This window comes from Notothenia rossii (genome assembly GCF_949606895.1).
Source record: "Notothenia rossii genome assembly, chromosome: 10".
NCBI classification, from domain to species: domain Eukaryota; kingdom Metazoa; phylum Chordata; class Actinopteri; order Perciformes; family Nototheniidae; genus Notothenia; species Notothenia rossii.
In genome coordinates, this window is record NC_136908.1 from 63,987,438 (window position 1) to 64,007,574 (window position 20,137).

Here is a 20,137-nt window from a genome sequence, read left to right on the forward strand (position 1 = left end):
AAATACTCATAACAGCCCAGAACTTCACAGGTTTGGTAACGATGCAGCCATCAACACATCTAAGCGTATCATGGGACGTCATCAAATGCCGTTGGCATGGTGACAGATCATTCGCCATCAAGTTAGTTCAAAAGTTTGCAGTTCAAATATTCTGCTGCTTTTCCAAGCCTTTTTACTTTCTTTTCTTCTCTCATCACACATTCAAGCCCCCAGTGTTCATGTATCATTTCAATCTAATTCTTCACTTTCTTCTTACACATTACATTTCAGCATAGCAGTTTAGCGTCAGCTTTTCAGCATAAAGCATTCCCACTAGCAATTTCTTCAGGAATTGCATTCTCTAGCTCATTTTAATGATCAAAAATAAAGATCCGGTTAACTATATTTTCTCTAAGTCATTTTTGATGAATGAGTGGGTGAGCTACTGGGCCTATAGACCCAGTAGCTCACCCACTACGCCCAGCTGCTTCATACACTGTTCATCATTTGTTATTTGGGTTTGTGTATTTTTAAATTGTAAAAACAAGAAAATCAAAACAATAAATGAAAATGTCACTGATGATGTCACTGATGGGCTTACCTGAGCAGGTGAGAGTCAGGATGTAGTCAGAGGAAGATGGTGCTGCACACTCCCTCAGAGCAGATCCAGACTGAACACAGTTAGATCTGATCACCCACACAGGTCTCTTTGAGGACTTTCTCTCTCCCAAAGAAACAGCAGAGCCACAGTCCAGCTCTCTGCAGAGAACACCTGCTGTCTTCATTGTCCAGAGAGAGTGAAAGCCCTCCACTGGTCTCCATTCTCCCTGATGTTCCAGCTCCAGGTCTCCTGCACAGCGACTCTCTCCTCCCACCAGCTGAACACCAGTCTCTGCAGAGAAACAAGAGAGAGATCAGAGAGAGAATAAAGAGAGTTTGATGAGAACAGAATGAACCAATCACAGCTCCTCTCTACCTGAGCAGGTGAGGCTAACAGCTGTGCCAGGTGAGCAGGTGTTTCTCTCTGAGGCTGAGCTACAGTCCAGGAGAGCAGACTCATGGCCTCCACACTGGAACTCTTTGGTCCCCATTGGAGCCTCCCCTTCTCCATAGAGCGCCCCCTGGAGGACTGAAGGAGCCCCACAGCCCAGCTGCCTGCAGACCACCTGAGCATCCTGCTGGTCAAAGTCAGCCTCACACACTGAGGACCAGGACGGGTTAGACGGGTTAGACGGGTCAGAGTTCACCTCCAGTCTGCCTGAGCACAGACCAGTCCCCCCCAGCAGCCTGACAGAGTCTGCAGAGGACAGAAGATCAAACAGAGGTCAAAGACACACCATCAAAGAGATGAAACTATATTTCAGATTCAAACTGGACTCAGTTCCAACATGAGTTGATGATGAACAACAGAACACATGTTGATAAGAACACAGACTGCAGGTACCCTCACACCTACACCTGAGACCCTCTAGCAAGTGGTCTCCATTAGTGAACCCTTCCCCTGTGTCTTCAACAGAACCTCCTCCTCTGCAGACCCTCTGCTCCTTCTGCTCAGCTCCACCTCTGCTCTCACACACTTTCAAAAGGTTTCACTCTTTACTCTCACATGTGTGTTTCACATGTTATCTGACTGATGTTTGTAAACACGTTATTCTTCAAACATGGCGTCATCATTGAATTCAAGCTGTTTGTATTTTGATCTGGTGTTTTCCATTAAATGGTGAAAGGTATCGTTCTAGAGGAGGAGGCTCCAAATAACCCGGTGGGTTTCATGACTCTTCATATCAGCCGTGCTCCAGGCTGCAAGGAGTGGAATGAAATGTAAAACTGCTTGTTCATTTCTTTGGGTTCACATTCCATTGATACACTTTAGGGACACAGAAAGCAGAGAGGCAGAATGTGGAGTGAGACGGCCCCTGCTGTGAGGATGGTGGCTCTCTCCCCTCTCACTCTTTTTAAACTCTGAACATGGATTCTTGGGACTCTGTAAATGAGTGCTATATGTTCCTCCTTCCTCTGCGGGGTCTGCGGGACGTCCTACGTTGTGTTTGCGCCGCGCTGCGACTATGAGAGCTGTAGGCCAATCACAACAGGCCATTTTACGCTGCCCTGTTGTTATTGGATAGAACATCTCACACAACAGAAGCCTGATTATGTCAATAAATAATGCTTCTAAATGTATGCATTTTTTAAAGGGAAACTTATTTTTGCTATTATTTAATTATTATTACTATTATTTGATAATCAAAAATAAAGATCCGGTAAACTATATTTTCTCTCATTTTTGATGAATGAGTGGGTGGGCCTATAGACCCAGTTGGCCCACCCACTACGCCCGGCTGCTTCATACAATGTATATCATTTGTTATTTGGGTTTGTGTATTTTTTAATTGTAAAAACAAGAAAATGAAAACAAGAAATGAAAACGTCATCGATGATGTCACTGATGATGTCACTGATGATGTCACTGATGGGTTTACCTGAGCAGGTGAGATTCAGGATGTGTTGAGAAGAATCTGAAGCTGCACACTCCCTCAGAGCAGATCCAGACTGAACACAGTAAGGTCTGATCCTCCACGCAGATCTCTCTGAGGACTCCACTCTCCGTCCCACAGAAACAGCAGAGCCACAGTCCAGCTCTCTGCAGACGACAGCTGCATCCTTCAGGGTCCAGAGAAAGCTCCCCACTGGTCTCCATTCTCCCTGATGTTCCACCTCCAGGTCTCCTGCACAGCGACTCTCTCCTCCCACCAGCTGAACACCAGTCTCTGCAGAGAAACAAGAGAGTGATGTGCCTTCATTGATTTTAGCAGATTTTAATAACTAATCATTTATACTATTAATACTTCTGAGTGATAATCAGATCATTACCTCCAGCTCTCTATAAACCAGTGGTGGGAAGTAACTAAGTACATATACTCAAGTACTGTAAGAACAGGTTTGAATTACTGGAGTATATGGTTTTATTATACTACATCACATGGATTCAACAAAATTAGTTTGAGGTTACTTGGCAGGTTCATATTATTAATAAAACAACACTTTAATGATGAACCTCTGTTATATCTCTCACAGGCTCCACCCTCTACTGGACTCTATGGGTACTCTCATCCAAAAATAATTCAATAACGTGCTTTAACCACTAGGCGGTGCACACAAGGTACACACAGCTATAATAACTTTGTATTATTAGTGTAGGACACTTATGTATGTACAACATCTGAAGATGTGTAGTTTTATTCATGTTTTCACATCATTTTACAGCATATTGATATACTATTTCAGACTCAGTATTTACATTCTTATATTCAAAGAAAATCAGTAATATCTTTAAAAACTAGAAGTCCTTTTCTATCAGCTGTGCACCGTTATGGTGTAAATATAACCTATCTATGAATTAGATCAAATATAAAACTCAGCCGAATTAGTGTTGATACTGCGAGGAGACGTATTGTGTGAAAAGAAAAATGTAAGATGTTGTTTAATTGTTGATATATTTATGATCCACGTTAAGTTTTCAGTTTCGGCGGCAGTTCTTCCTGTTTGTCTAGAAGTCTTCTCATCAGGGCTCTATAAATAGAGAACTACGGCAGATCTGTAATATGTAATGCAGCCGAACCGTGTATTACAATGCCGTTATGTGATGACTTTCAAAGAGAAAAGCAAGAACACTCGGAATTAAGTATTCTTTTATTCTTTTAAAATGTCATATCATATAAACACCAAATCCCAGCATGCATTGCGGCTAAAACATCCAATCAGCGAGCTTAAACCATAGCTGAGGATCTTGGGTAATCGCTCGAAATGCCTACGTCTGTTTCCGGTTATTTTTATATTGAAATTCAGTTCCTGAAGGACGCCAAAAAAGCCAGAGATTATGGAATCAAACCAATAAATAAAAGCAAGGATAATTGTGTGTTATTGGTGAGTAAATAACAGTGTGTTATTTTGAAAAGAATAACAAATTAGAAGGAAAAAAACATTTTAAAAATACAGATTTCAGTATTCTGAGGCTCTGAGCCCCATTTCTTTTCCTCACAGACGGCAAAAAGTCAGAAATGATACGATTTAAAATAGTTTTGTAAGAAATGTTCACTTCCGCATAAAAAAGCCTCGGCACGTGACCTCCCGCGTGTGACGTAACACGGGGGAAACAAGGGGGAGAGCGGCCGGTGTAACGTATTAATAAACATGGATCCCAATGCTAGTTTCGACACAGAAGAAGTTGAACATGAATATTGGAATGCATGTGACGGACCACAACCTTATAATTATGAGCCTGCTAGGCGTCCAAGAGACCAGGAGCAGCCAAGGATTAGAAGAAATAACGGCCATGGGAGAGAAATGGAGCTGTGGTGTGTGGAGAACCAGTGGAGAACTGGGCAGCTATCTTGGTGAGTGACCGGCGTTAGCTACAGAATGTTAGCTAACGTCACATCACAACATTGTGAAGTTAGCTATCATATATCAGGCTATAACTAAAGTAGTATTGATAATATAGTAACGTTACTGGCAGGACTGTTGATACTGATCCATAACAGAAACGAATGCGCAAGTATCAGCCGTATCTCGCGTTACCTAATGCAACTCCCCACTACGGTGCTGTGTACCGGAGGAGAGAGAGAGATACGGCTGATACTTGACGATCTGGCGGAGAAAGGTTGTGGAGCCTCCGTTGATATGCCGTTGTAAATGGCTTGATGGAAAGCAGGTGTGTAGTCGGGGAGGGTGCACAGCTGATTGCAGCAGGTGAGTGGAGGTTGAGCCGGGAGCCAGGAGTGACAGCCACCACGCACACACAAACAACACAGACAGGGGGAAACGAACACAAAGGAGACGGTGGAGCAGTACAGCCACCACAGCGTTACCTAATGCAACTCCACACTACGGTGCTGTGTACCGGAGGAGAGAGAGAGAGCAGCGAAGGGGGGGGGGGGAGAGAGAGAGAGCAGCGTAGGGGGGGGGGAGAGAGAAGTAATACGGTTTCCTGATCAAGCTGTGGAGAGTATGTGCTGCAGGGAGGTGGATGCACAACGCACCCAGGAACGAACGTTAGCTCCGGTCCTTTTTACTGTGGACTCGATGTCCTGACAGGCTGGTATTTGTGCAACCTGAACAAACACAATACTGCACCATGATTACAAATCAATACAATGTAAAACTACCGAAAAATACCAGCTCCTTAAAACACAACCGCTCAACTCAACGCAACTACTAACTATACCCGCGGTCAGAGAGCGGAGATGTTTACCCTGCGTGATGTAATATGACGCGTTTAACGTATGACCTTAAAAAAAAAGCCGTTTTTAAGAGCAGAGCTCAAAATTGCTCCTTTCCCTCTGAATTCCTTATGTCTCTAAAACATATCAAATCCTACATTCACTTTTTTGATTGTAATTTTCAAGCAAGTTTAAGCATAAATGTAGAAAAAATAAAAACCTGCAAGATGCTCTTTAAATATTAACAGTGAATAAACTGAGCACGTTACCTGTTGAGGTGAGTTCTCCTTCAGCCTGGAGTCCTGAGGAGGAATCAGAAGATAAGGTAAACAGAGTTTTCTATCATCTCAGGAACACATCAGTGAACTCACTCTGGAGTCATTTCACCAGTTCACTCTAGCTGAGAAGAACACGTTCACACAGAGAAGTCACATATTCAGAGTTAAAGCAACCGTTCACTTTAGAGAATATGCTCCTTCAGTTCAAATGAGTCATGGTGCACCATCATCACACTGAAACATGTTCTACAGCAGGGGTGGGGAACCTCCGGCCCCCGGGCCTTATACGGCCCTCGAGACAATTTGATACGGCCCTCGAGGTAACACACGCAAAAAGAAAAACAATTAAGAAATCTAGAGCGCAAAATAATTAAACAAGCAAGTGCCTGTTTTTCCTGGCCAATGTCAGGGTCCTTGAACACAACACGAGCCTAACGTGTCATCACGTAGTATATGTCTCGTCTGACACGGGTTTAGTTCTTATTATACATCCATGGTTTAGAGCTGCCGGAGAGCACCAGAACACCACTCCGGGCCGGGACTTCAAAAATGTCAGTACCCACAAGGAGCCGTACACATGCTGCAGTTTGTGCGTGGCTGTGTCTTTAGTTGAAAGCCCAGTGGCGATCTGTTCATCTGTCACACTGATCATACAGTCAATAACTTAGTTGTTATTAGCATCTGGTTAGCTAGCTATGCTAACGAATATAAGAAGCTTTTTCTCCAACCACTGAGGTAAAGGCACATCTTTATATGATCATTATAGTTATAGAAAAAATAAGAGAACAAAGTAAACAGGTATAAAATACTATATGACAGTAAAAAAAGTTGTTATTAATAAACAAGAATTCAGTTTGAAAGGAGAGTGATTTGTAAAATATCCATAAAGAAAAATAAAATGTGCTTACAGTTCTGTTTCATCTGGTGTTGAGAGATGGATCCATAGATCTCTTCATGTTGCTCTGAGTGCACCAGATTGATGCTTTTAACTTCAATATTTAAAAAAAAAAAAATCTTCCCGGGGGAGCATGCCCCCAGACCCCCCTAGAGGAGGTGAGGTTAAATCATTTTGAGTTAAACCATGTTCACATGGATAGGAAACTAAACACATTTGCACACATCTTGTGTCCATACCATGCCACACCGTGCACATGCATGCATGAGCGAGTCATGGTAAGATCTCTGGATTCAGAGGTTGCTTTTTCTTTGCACAGCATGAAACACATGCCAAATTAATGGGCTGTGATTTTAGTATTTTTAAGCAGAGGTTTGTAAACACAAGGATAATGATGTGTTATTATTGAGTAAATAACAGTGTGTGGTTTAGAAAAGAATACAAAATTAGAAGGAAAAACTATGAAATAATACAGATGGCAGTTTTCTGAGCCCCTACTCTCCCCATAACTGATGGCAAAGAAAGTCCTACATTATTCAATTATAATAAAGAAGTGAAAACAATAAGTGTGGCTTGATGTTGAGTAAGAAAAAGGTTGATAAACGCTGTGAGAATGGATCTGAGGAGAGCATTTTGCCGCGATCCCAACTCCTCTATTACCAACGTTCGGGGAGCTCTATGCAAGCCAATGGATAGTTGAAACTCCACGCTAAAGGGCCCCCCTTGTGTTGGAAAGTGACGACCGGGACCCTGACATAACGTCAACATAGGCCGAGTTGGGAGTGAGAATGTGTTGGATAGGTGCACTATAAAGTTACAAAAAATAGTGAGGGGGTCCAAAATCAGCCAAAGTGCTTTGTTTTTGACGTTCATCACTATAATAATCAAAAGGAGAAATATTAACGTTTTTACTGAAATGATCAAATAAAGTCAACATTTCACTGAGCTGTGTGGGGGTTGTTCAACTTTTAAAAGATGTTTGAATGGTGATATACACAGTGATCGATGTTAAGGACTAACGTTTATAATAAATACATTTGTATTGATTTTAGGATCTTTTCATACAATCATACGTATTGGCAGGAGCGGACTGGGACTAATAATCAGCCCGGGACTCTCGACCGGCCCACTTCGGTACCGCAAGTAAATACCGCTAGTAAATTGTTGACGAGGACGGCCCACATCGTCCGACCGGCTCACTTCAGTACCGGTCCATCGGGATTCGTCCCGATGGACCGGTCCGCCACTGCGTATTGGGATCATTTGTGTTAATGTGGACCGGAGGGAGAGGGTGACGAGTAGGGATGGGTATCGTTAGGATTTTATCGATACCGGTACCGGTACTGCTTATCGGTATCGGTATTTTTCGATACTCTTATCGATACTTTTCAATAATTTGGTGTTAATAAACTAAAAAAAGACAAGGCGATGTGCCTGCAAGACTGCACCCAGGTAAACAAAACATATTACCCGTGCGCAGCAGCTAACCTGCCTGCGAGCCTTCGCTCAGGTCACATTTACACACGGCGCGGCTGAAGCCCATTAGCACTATTAGCACTATTAGCACTAGCAGTATCGCTAGCACCGTTTAAGATTCAATGAGTGACTCGTTTGCAAATGCTTCATTAAGTTGCTTGTGTCACCCCCTTTACACGCAACTCATTGAGTACATAGATTGCACCTTGCACTATCGCCACTACATTTTTTTTAAAGTGCACCCAGACCTTGGATCGCTTCGCTCTGTCCGCCATGCCTGCGGGAGTCTCACCACAATAACAAGAGCGCTGTTGAGAGAGATGAGGAGTGGCATTTACAGTGGCCAATCAGAGGGGTCTCAAACCGGATACATCACACGGGATGAGGGTTCCCAACCAACCAGAATGGTTTAAAGTTAAACTAAGGAAGTAGACGTAACAGATATACCGATAGCAGCACCGTTTGTCCAGCGGCTTAACGGTATACCGATACCGTCCAATCAGGTACCGGTATTGACTTAGTACCGGTTCTCGGTACCCATCCCTAGTGACGAGCATAAGTTTCACTTTCCTTTTTTATTTCAATTCAAACTTTGGTCATGAAGAATATGTTTCTCTGTTTTCCACGTTCATAAAGCATAAAACATCACCAGGTGCCTCATGTATAAAGGGATATACGCTCAAAAAATGGCGTACGCCAGTTTCTAAGCAATGTTTGCGATTTATAAAATACTAACTTGACGGGAAAACGTGCGGTCCTCCACGCAAACTCTAACCCATGCGTACGCACTAAGCACAAACACGGGAGAGACGAGAAACTGCGACCCCGTTGGCAGAAGGAAGGATGGAGAGAAATATGTGGAAATAAAACCACAAATAAAATGTTACTTCTCATTTATCATATATGAAGAATTCATTTTCAAACATTGATTAAAGCCAATCTTAAAATGATTAAACAAACGCCTGTTTGAGACTCCTCAGAGCACACAAACACATAACTGGGAGAAATAAATAAATACGGATATGTTATTTAAAACCACCTGGAATATGTTGTGTTCATGTTATGAAATGTTTTCTCATAAATGATGCGGTAAGCAGGAGGACAGAATTACGTCTAAACTGACGCCGTGTTTCTATAGGTTGTAGATACGAGCATGGTTTTATATACTAACATGTTTAATCGTGTTTTATGCCGTTTGCCAAGACTTGATAAGTCGCTCGTAAAACACAGGAGGTATGGAAACTAACAACACCATGTGGTAAACTGTACAGCTGATACAACACAACACATTAGTTGTATTTCCTTTAACTGGTGGATATAGAGTTGCTGCGGAGGGGGGGCGAGGGGGGGGGGTTGAGATGCACAGGCTGCAGTGGAGACGCTGCGCACAGCTGATCGACAGCTGGGACACAAACCACCAAATACAAAAACATAATTCATATCCAGTCGTCATGACTCCACTTCGGAGGGATTCCCCGATCATTTCTCAGTTTCTCATCAAGGGGGGGGGTCTCCTGTCCCCGGTACAAACACACTGCCTGAGGAAGGCTATGTGTATTCTTTTTGTCATGAACCTTTTTCGGAACACTTATTTATTTATTTTGGTGACGATCCGACCTCCATGCTGCTACTCTGGTTCAAACTGCATCCACCAAACAATATGATTTATCTCACCTCCCCAAAAGAACCAGAACCTGACACGGTGTGAGATGTTTGAGCTGTTCTGTCCTCATTTCCTGTTATCTTCTCCATGCAGTCAGTCAGAATGAATGAATGAAAGAATGAATGAAAGAATGAATGAATGAAAGAATGAAAGAATGAATGAATGAATGAAAGAATGAATGAAAGAATGAATGAATGAATGAAAGAATGAATGAAAGAATGAATGAATGAAAGAATGAATGAAAGAATGAATGAATGAAAGAATGAATGAATGAAAGAATGAATGAATGAAAGAATGAATGAAAGAATGAAAGAAAGAATGAAAGAATGAATGAATGAATGAAAGAATGAATGAATGAAAGAATGAATGAAAGAATGAATGAATGAATGAAAGAATGAATGAAAGAATGAATGAAAGAATGAATGAATGAATGAAAGAATGAATGAAGGGCGTTTCTTTGACTATTTATAGGCAAATTTGGGCGTTACGTGAAGCCCGCAAAAGCTACACCGCATTTCTAGTCGATTGCTAGGAAAGTGCGTACAGCACTTTCCTAGCCGGTACGCAATGTTCTGTGAATCGGAAAATGTCGGAAAATGTATGGACCTATTTTTCGGATTTCTACTACATAAGCAACCTTCCCATGTGAATCCTACGCACGGCATTATACAAGAGGCCCCTGAGCACGGTGCAGAGTCTCTAGATGAGTCCCTCGTTCTTATTAAACATCCATGTTGTAGTCCTCTGTATAGAAAACTGTAGTTTCCATAGTTTCCCCACAGCAGCAGACGCACATTCAGGACGTCCGCTGGCGCATCATGAACACGTGGGATAGTGAAAGTGCAGTTGATTCTCAAAGCACCGCAGTCTCTTCTCCTAAGTCCTTTTGAATTCTCCTATCCATGGAATGTGACAAAACTCTCCCAACACCCTTCTTCTCCATTGCCGGTATACAGTAGGTCTTGATAAACAGTGTTGGGTGTAAAGCATTACAAAAGTAACGGAGTTACAGTAATGTATTATTTTATGCTGTAACGAAGTAATGTAACGCATTACTAATGATATTTGGGTAATATACTACTCGTTACAATTCTCAGTAACGCAATTACAACACATTTTAACCCAAAATGAAATTCATGAATGAATTCACTAGCATCGCGAGACATTCCGACACCAGAGAAACATTTTGTTGGTAGATTAGTAAACCTGGTGTTTACGTAATCAGTCAGGCTGATATTGATGAGCCTGAAGGGTGTTCTTTTCCCCATAATGACCAAGTCGCTGCACATTATCCCACTTATTACATGGCCAGATACTAAACAAACTAAGGAATCCACTCCCAATATGAATTGAAATGATTGTATTGACTTAAAATTATCGTATTTCTTCCACCAAGAAAAAAAAAACTCCGTTCCACGGCTCACCAACGGCTGGAACCAGGGGTGGACTTGGAGGAAAAAGTGGCCGGGGATTAATTGACAGACAGGCCCACTGAATGCGCGGCATGTATCGGCCGGCCAGGGACGAAAGTATGTTACTTAACAAAAAATCCTATGCATTTAACCCTTTAACTGCCAGACCAAGACAAAAGCTATGGAAACATTATTTTTTTGCATTTTCTTATCAAATGGGCCACAAATAAGCACAAACAATTATTAATTTTTTTGACTGACCACACAGTTTTTTACCAAATGGTCGAGCTGGCCTTCTATGGTAAAAGTAATCATCATATACAGTACAGTATTTTTATGCATCAAACTCAAATAAAACACAAACTCAAATACATTTGTTTCTTTTATGGAAAATGAGCAATATATACAACCAGATATATTCATAAAAGATAATAAATTAAAATTGTAAAAAAGAAAAATGGAAAAAACAAATGTAAAGTGTTTTTCATGGTAAAAAAAATACTTGCTCATCTTACTGTATATGCTGAATTGGCCTAACAGGAAACCACTGGCCTAACAGCACATGTCTATATCCTGTGGTGGCCTAACTTGCTGATTTGTGTGCAATTTTGGGCTGAATGCCATCATTAAAGGTGCTATATAAATTATTGTCACTCTTTCACTCTGAGAATCATCACATTACCTGAGCCCTTGAGTTGCCTAGAGCAAAATAGTTACAGCATATATTTATTCATTTGAATGTTAACAGATCATTGATGCAATAACATTTGGACCCAATTTTCTGACTTAACGCGTGGAATAAAACATGGGCGTACTAAGCATCCTCAATGTGGGTGAGACAATTTAACAGGGGGTGTGGGCCTCACCTCCTCTAGGGGGGTCCGGGGGCATGCTTTAAATGTTGAAGTTAAAGGCATCAATCTGGTGCACTTTGAGAGCAACATTAGGGACTAAATCTATGGATAGATCTCTCAACACCCATATTAAACAGAACTGTAAACAGATTTACTTTTTCTTTCAACATTTATTTGAACAGCAAGTGGAGGCAAAAGTGACTGCACCCAAAACAATAAACCTGCTAGCTAACTAGCCTAAACTCATTAACAGAATGTGGGCAACACGTTCTTCTCCACAGCCGTGCGACCTCTGAGTCAGACGTCATTTCCTCCTTTTCTATCCTAAGGCTACAGCCACTTCCCCTGAACCCCGTTTCCCTGCCACACCATCCCTTATGCAAGCTCCTCCCTCTGAACCCAGGGCTCGCTACAACTTTGTATACACAAACTATACAAAAACGCCTTTACGCTTCTGAGCTTGTTTATCCAGCAACTGCCAGCTGGTCTCTCAGTCACTCACTCCTGATCGTTCACTACGCAGTGACAGCTGCTACGGGCCTGATGTGTGAAATTGAAACTATCTGATAGATAGACCAAAGGTAGCCTATCAAAACGGCCCAGCCCAGCCCAGTGGGGTGTGGGCCAGAGTCCTGCATCGGGTCGGGTATCCGCGGGTGCCCGATGGGTGACCCGCAAAAAAGGTGATTCACGGGTGGTATTTTTTCAAACGCTTTTTTCCGGGTTCGGTTCTGGGTAAAACAAAGATGATGCTGGTCGGGTCGCGGGTGTTGCATAATAAATATATTTAAATAATAATAATTTAGTTTAATGTTTAAATCCTCAGACCTCTCCCCCGCGGGACCGAGCATATTCATAACCTCTGCAGCACATCAGTCTGCTGCTGAGCGCGCCACATTCTGAATGGCTGAGGTGAAGCTCTCTATAGCGGAGAATACAGCATTTTCAATAACTCTTCCTCAAGAGCAAAACCCAACGTCTGGAGGCTTTTGGTGTCCTCCTAGATGGAGAGAATAACCAACATCCCACGCTTTTTGAGCCAAATATGCAACCGTGTGTGTTAATAATTGCACGTTTTCACTGCTCATATATATGCGGGTTTGGGTCGGGTTGCGGAACTAATTGGCAATATGTTTGGGTAGCGGGGCGGGTTCGGTATTGCACGTCGCGGGTGCGGGGCGGGAGCGGGTCTTGAAAATCAGACCCGTGCAGGACTCTGGTGTGGGCCACCCCTCCAGAGAGTGGCCGGAACACTTACAAATGTGGGCCGGTAGGATTAAGGCAAAGAACAACTTTTTCCTTTTTTGTTCATTTAAAAAAAAAAATGTGGCCTTCCGGCCCACGCACAGCACCTGCCCACCGGGAAAACTTCCGGTGTTCCCAATGGTCAGTCCGCCCCTGGCTGGAACTGCGACAACAGCAACTTTACGGCAGCACTCAGTGTTGTATATATAAGACTATGGACTACGACATTTAGGTTGACCGTTTATTGAACACGTTATTGCACACGCTGCCATGACAACTGTAAGAAATTAAAATCAATGTTTAATGATGTAATTCGGTTTAAACATACATACATTTTAGAACTGTTTTGTTGTGAAAACATTTCCGGTTAGCATTCGCATGTGGTTAAAGTTTATTTTGAAAAGTTATTCCGGAAGAAGTCTCCGAAATATCACCAGTAACTTGACTCCCGGTTTTCTGTTAAACAAGCGATTACAACCGTTAAAATACATTAAATAAAAAGTCATGAAAGAGAGTATGAGGAGAAAAGGCGTGTCAAGTTATGTATTGAATGCACAACGTCTAAATCCTCTGTTATGCGCGATATCGGAAATATCTAAGACCGAGGAGGGAGGTCCCCCTACGTCACCACAGCCGCCATTGAAGAGGAGGAGCCAAATGATGAGATATATAGTCAGGTGACGGAGCTTTGTTCGCTCTTTTTCATGGCCCGGACTGCGAGAGGAAGCTGCAGCCTTTCTCTCCAACCATCTCCTGCTTGTTACATTACCGCGCCATTTAATTAAAGTACCCATTTGAACCTTTCTCAGAGACTCCATTGTCTCTTACTTTTAAAGCTTCTCTCCTGGGACGCGGGAACAACGGACAAAAGCTAATTCAATCCAACCACAACTAACTGTATCCGGTTCACACATCCCCAAACCCGGTGCCATCTTAAAAGAGACAGTCACACCTGATGTGACACATCCATAACATTTACCCCCCCCCCCCCCACAAGGAACCCAATTAACTTTTAGCTATCTACGCTAGATGAACTCGGTAGACTGCCAGTCACGAGCATAGCCATGTGGATTATTCTGCAACGCAAAAGACTATGCTCTGAACATTACCCCTGAGAGTCACAGGCTCACAATATAGTCTTCCAAGTATCTTGGTCTGACCCGGACACGGGCCGGATGAGCTTCAGGACGAACCACTGGCTCAACCGGCTCAGGTGGGAACCCGGCTGGACCCTGCAACTGCTCATCAGGAAAAGCAAAGTCCCCCCTGGGCCCTGGGTCCACGATGAGGGGCGGTGCCACCTTCCGAAGCCAGCTTGCATGCCACCGTGATCCGTCGGCCAGACGAAAGGTGGCTGATCCCAGTTGAGCGGTGACCTTCATCGGTGCCGTCCAGAAGGATAGCAGCTTGTGGTCCCGGTTAGGACGGTGAATCCTGACCCAGTCCCCCACTGTGAATGGAGGCGCTCTCACCCTCCGTCTCTTGCCGAACCGCTGCTTCATGCAACGCTGAGCCTCTGCGACCCTGGCGCTCTTGCAGGGTGCGGCTGTTGGCGTGACGGCCGCCGGGGCACGTAGCCGATCCAAAGGGAGCTGCCCATCATCAAGAGGGCTGGGGAGCTGCCGGTAGTCAAATGTGGCGTCGCCCGGTAGTGAAGCAGGGTGCGGAGCAGCGCGGCTGAGAATGGAAGACCATCAGCCAGGTGTGCTCTGATCCCGTTCTTTAGGGTTTGGTTGAACCTTTCCACCCCCCCCCCCCCATTTGCTTGCGGGTGGTAGAAAGCTGTACGGACGTGTTCAATCAGGTGGCAAACTCAGCTGAGATAAACTGTGGGCCGTTATCTGTAGCGATGGTGTTAGGACTGCCCCACCGAGCAAACAGAGAGGAGAGGAAGTCTGTGACCACCCGAGCCATTATGGACCCCGTGGCGACCACCTCTGGCCATTTAGAATGGAGGTCGTAGGCCACCAGGAGGGAGCGTTGGTGGTGCGGGACGCCATGGAGCTCCCCACAGATGTCCAGCTGCATGTGCTCTCAAGGCGCATGCGGCCACTGCAAGGGCTGCAGGGGCGGTGGGGGTGGCGGGCCAGTTTTGCCACTGACCATGCAGGCCATGCACTCCTTCACCATTGTCTCTATATCTCGATCTATGCCCGGCCACCACACCAAATCCCTGCAGCGCTGTTTCAACTTCATGATACCCAGGTGGCCCTTATGCGCCATAGCCAATATGCGTGCCCTGAGGTCGATGGGGACGAACGTGCGGAGGCCCCGGGCCACGCAGACACTGTTCCAGCAGGTCAGCTCGTCCTTGACCCGATGAAAAGACGCCAACTCCTCTGGGAACTTCGCAGGCCATCCCTCCCGGATGTAAGTGTGGAACCGGGAGAGCGCGGGGTTCTCCTCCGACGCGAGCCGAAGGTCCTCCAGGGAAACCGCGGCCTGAAGCGGGGCGTGGAGCATGAGTATGAGCTCAGACTCTGTTGTGTCCGGGCCCACGCCGGGCGCTGGAGTGGGGGTGGCGCGGGAGAGCAGGTCAGCCACCACATTCTCCCTGCCGGGAGTAAAAACTGTGGTGAAGTCATACGGCAGGAGTCTCTCTGACCAGCGGTAGATCCTCAGCGGTTTGTGCCCCGACCCCGATCGGGGCAAGCAGGGCTGAGAGAGCCGTACATGTGCCACCGCTCGCAGACCCAGACGCAGGCCAGCACCTCCCGCTCCCCCACCGAGTATTTCTGTTCGGCCGAGTTGAGGGACCGAGAGGCAAACGCCACCGGGCGTTCTGGGCCCCCCTGGATCTGGGACAGCACCGCTCCTATTGCCGTATTGGACGCGCCACAGGTCACGAACGTGGGGCTTGCAAGGTCAAAGAATGCGAGCACCGGCGTTGAGGTGAGCTGCGTCTTGAGCTGGCGAATAGCGGCAGAGCAAGCCGGGGTCCACTCCCAGACCGCGTCCTGTGTCAGGAGGAGTACTGAGGAAGGAAGCGCAGGTAGTAGGCCGTCATCCCCAGAAACAAAGAGACCTGAGCGGGACAGGGCGGCTCAGGCATGCGCAGCACCGCCTCTACGTTGGAGTGTCGCGGGCTGAGGCCGTCGGCGGTCAGGCGGAACCCCACAAACTCGATGGCTGGAACGGCGAAGGTTCACTTTTCCCCATTGGGTGTGAGGTTGTGACAGGCGTTCGTCATGCCGGCGAAGATGGTGGTCATGATTTTCTGAAAGCAGCTGGGGGCCGAGCTGAGGCAGAAGGGCATGCGGGTGTAGCGAAACACTCCGACATGCATCACGAAAGCTGTAAGGCTGCGGCTGTCAGGGTGCAGCGGAACCTGCAGGTAGCCTTGGCTCGTCAGGTATCACGGTCTTGTTCACCGGCCTGAGGTCGATGCACGGTCACAGGCCCCCTGACTTCTTCTTCACCACCACCAGGTTTGAAATCCACGGGGAAGCATCAATGCGTTCGATGATGCCCGCGTCCAAGAGTTTTTGCAGCTCGGCGGTGACGTCGTCGCGCAGGGCGAGAGGCAGGCGACGTATGGGCCGAATCACGGGGTGTACCTCAGGCTTGAGGATGGGCTGGTGGTCAAAGGCGGTGAGGCAGCCCAAACCACTGAACAGAGCAGGCCAGCGCTGATACCACGGCGAGCCCAACACTCAGCACTGTCCAACTCAGTTCACAGTTTCTGATCCACTAACAAGTCCTTAAACACTGCAGAGCCCATACCGTGCTCCTGTTAGTGTTTTTTTCTTGTTTGTCTTCTTTTGTTCATTTATCTGACGTCCAGCGCTCCGTCTGTTCAGCAAACACAACTGCAGAGCTGCAAACATTGCTGTAGTACTGAAAGTACATGAAACAAACTGAAGAACAAAGTTCACCCATGTCTTTGTGTCTTTATGAATGAAGTGCCATCTCATGGTTACATCCTGAAATGGAAAATCCTGCAACTTCCTCTCAGGAAATAGTGGGAGGGCTTTACATTTCCAGCTACTGGGATCCGCTGGGTTTTCGGCTGGAATCCGTTGGGTGGAGTCCAATCTAGAGTGCTACATCTGTAGATTGCTATTCATCATTCACTCTGCAGATCATTACAGCGCTCTTCTTAGCATTGTATTTAACATCACATTTGACTCCGTAATCAGAACAAACATTTAGCAACTGTTGAAAACCAGCACTGCTAGGAGAAACAACAGATCATCAGCATACATAAGATGGTTTACAATCACATTACCAATCACACACCCTGTTTTACAGACACTTAAATCATCTGATCATTCATATAGATATTAAAAAGGCATGGTGAGAGGAGCCCCCCCCCTGGCGGACTCTATTACCAACACCAAATGGCGCCGAGACTGCATTCCCCCATTTGAGCCGCATGCTCTGGTTGGCATACCAATAAGCCAGGATCCTAATTATACTGTTAGGCACACCCCTTTGTCTCATTTTAAAAACAGTTTGTGATGGTTAACCCGGTCAAAAGCCTTAGAGGCATCAATGAAACCAATCAGAACAGTGGAATTCTGTCTTCTATATGTTTCTACCATTTCCTTCAAAGCATAGATGCATAGCTCAGTGCCATGCTTAGCCTTGAAGCCAAACTGGTTATCTGAGGAACATAAATGAGAACATAGTCTATCTAGCCAAATTATTTCCAGGACTTTGGAACACACTGGCTAGAGCAATTGGTCTATAGTCACCCAAGCTCCCTACCTTGCCCGCTTTGTCCTTAATGACAGGGACCAAGGTAACAGTCAACATGGAGTCTGGCAACACACCATGAGTCATGAGGCCGGTAAAACAAAAAGAAGAACTGCAACCTTCGGGCTTGCCAGTTTAAGGTGCTCTGCAGTGATTCGGGTTAGAGCCACATGCTTTGTTATCAGCTAGCTGTGCAATTGCTCGATAAACCTCTTTAGCTGTGATTCCCACTGTGTCACTTTTCACAACATTACCAACCTTATAGGGGTCACTTTTAACACAATGAAGTATAGTGGAGTAATGTTGACTCCACAACTCAGCTATGTTATGGGCTCCAGATACTCCCTCTATGGCACACGGTAACGACGTGCTGGCCCTGTTCAGAGCTCTCACCTACTTCCAGAAGCCATCACATCATTATGAAGGAGCTTTTCAGCCATAGAATCCACTCTCAATGTTTCTGTATGTTTGTTGACATAACGAACTGCATATTTATATCTAGCCTATGTACGCTTTTTGAGATCCAGGACAGGCCCCTCTCTGGGCCTTCCTGCCCGGACCCAGGCCCCAAAAGCATTCTTAGCTTCAGCATGTTGATCAGCCACATGTTTATTCCACCCTGGCTTCACGTTGTGTCTCTTCCCAGAGTATGTATAGCACGGTCTACTGGCCTCCCATACAGCTCCCACAATACAATCATACATGTTACAGAGGTCTTCACGGTGAGAGCTTTCATTACAACCCACATCAACACAGAGAGTTGCCACTTTGGGTAGATATACATCACTCAACAGGACATCAGTTCTCCCATCATTACAAAAGGAATGTGATCTGACATTGATGCCTCATACACAATCTCAATTGATCTTACAATGTCCTGGGCGTTAGCCGTGCTTATGCAATGGTCAAGCCATGAAGTTGTGTGCCAGGCCTCGCTTATATACGAGTAGCTATCTGTAGGCAGAAGTATTTAGCTTGATAATATAAGATTGTTATCTTCACAGAACTGTAGCAGATGCTTAGCAAAGGACCTTTTGTCTGATATGTCAGCATTCATATCCCCCACTCCATGAACACTGGTGGAATGATTATCAACAATAAAAGAATGTATAAAAGCAAGTCTGTTCAGGTGTTCATCTTCATTATGCTGTGACTCATATGGTGTTTATACATTGAGAATGCTAAACTTCTTGTTATTCATTTTGATCTGTACAGCAACACACCAGTCAACTTCAAGCCTGATGACATTAATGACAGCATCCAGCTTGTTGTGCCACAGGATAGCCCCGCCCCCTGCTATCCTTCCTCTCACTATTCCCACAGATAGGTCCGTAGTGGACTCACCAGCCCCGTGGAAATTGTCATTAAGAGAGTTCAACTTTCCCAAGTCTTGCTTTGGTAAGAAAGTTTCTTGCAAGTTGTCCACCACTACACGTCGGATCCTATCAGCAGTGCTGTTGCCCAGGTGCAGCCCGCGACCGTTAAATGATCCAACCCGCATAACGTTTAGCTCAGCAGCTCAGCCGTAGCCCCGTTCAGTACCCTCGCACCAGCAGCAGGTCTAGCTCTGCTGCTAGCCCCTATCACCTCCGCTTTACGTGGTTCATAGTATCGCCTCACAACTGAGCCTTCAGGCCAGAGTTCTGGGTTAAACATCTCCGGAACGTCATTGCACTCAGCACACACTTTAAAGGAGCTATATCTGCTGCTCGCTGTGTCAATACGGTGACAGTTAACATCACGGCAGAGTTGTTCAGTTAGATATTCGGACAGTGTCTCAGCATCAAGGTCTGGGGGCAAAAACACTCACCAACTTCGTACGGATCACTTTTATATTCCCTTGTGCAGCAGTGCCAACAATAGGCTTAGGCATCCTCCATTCAGGTTTCCCAACAAGCTGTTTAGATGAGGCAGACTGGCCCTCGGCCCTATTCCTCCGACCTCGGCCCTGTTTCACAACTTGACTCCATACCTGCGAATTTACTGCAGTTCCTCCAGGGCTCACACAGGCACTCACGGTCCCTGACGCAGCAACCGGGTCAACACAGTTGGGATGTACATCAGTAGAAGAGCTGGGGGGGCTCGCATCCTTCACCGACACCGCACCATCCTGGCCATCACCCTGAGCGCTCCCACAGTCGGTTTCAGCGTCACTCGGTACAACCTCGACTCCAACTGGCGTTCTACGGCAGTAGCTCTGCTGTCCATGGTCGCAGCCACAGCACGCAGGTCCTCACCGATATCTGCCTGGACTTCCACTACGGGTCTTAACGCGCAAACCTCGCTGTGCAGTCGCTCCATCTAGCTCAGCAGGTTGGACACATCCAGGCTGTTAAACGTAACAGGCGGCAGGTCATCCAGGTAGGGGAGACAACACGGGGGATGTTTTCACTCATTTAGCACTTTTAGGCAGCTTTT

At 45.6% G+C, this 20,137-nt stretch overlaps 1 protein-coding gene across 1 annotated transcript in view; it reads right to left on the bottom strand.

The window, feature by feature from the left end:
- The window catches only part of LOC307022815 (scavenger receptor cysteine-rich type 1 protein M130-like), a 46,430-nt gene that overhangs the window by 23,709 nt on the left and 2,584 nt on the right, over positions 1-20,137 (bottom strand). The window contains exons 2-5 of the mRNA XM_079655707.1: positions 5,468-5,500; positions 2,460-2,747; positions 956-1,276; positions 581-871 (exon numbers count right to left, since the gene is read on the bottom strand). Of these exons, the coding sequence (XP_079511833.1) occupies positions 581-871; positions 956-1,276; positions 2,460-2,747; positions 5,468-5,500 (933 nt within the window). The remainder of the gene's footprint in view (positions 1-580; positions 872-955; positions 1,277-2,459; positions 2,748-5,467; positions 5,501-20,137) is intronic.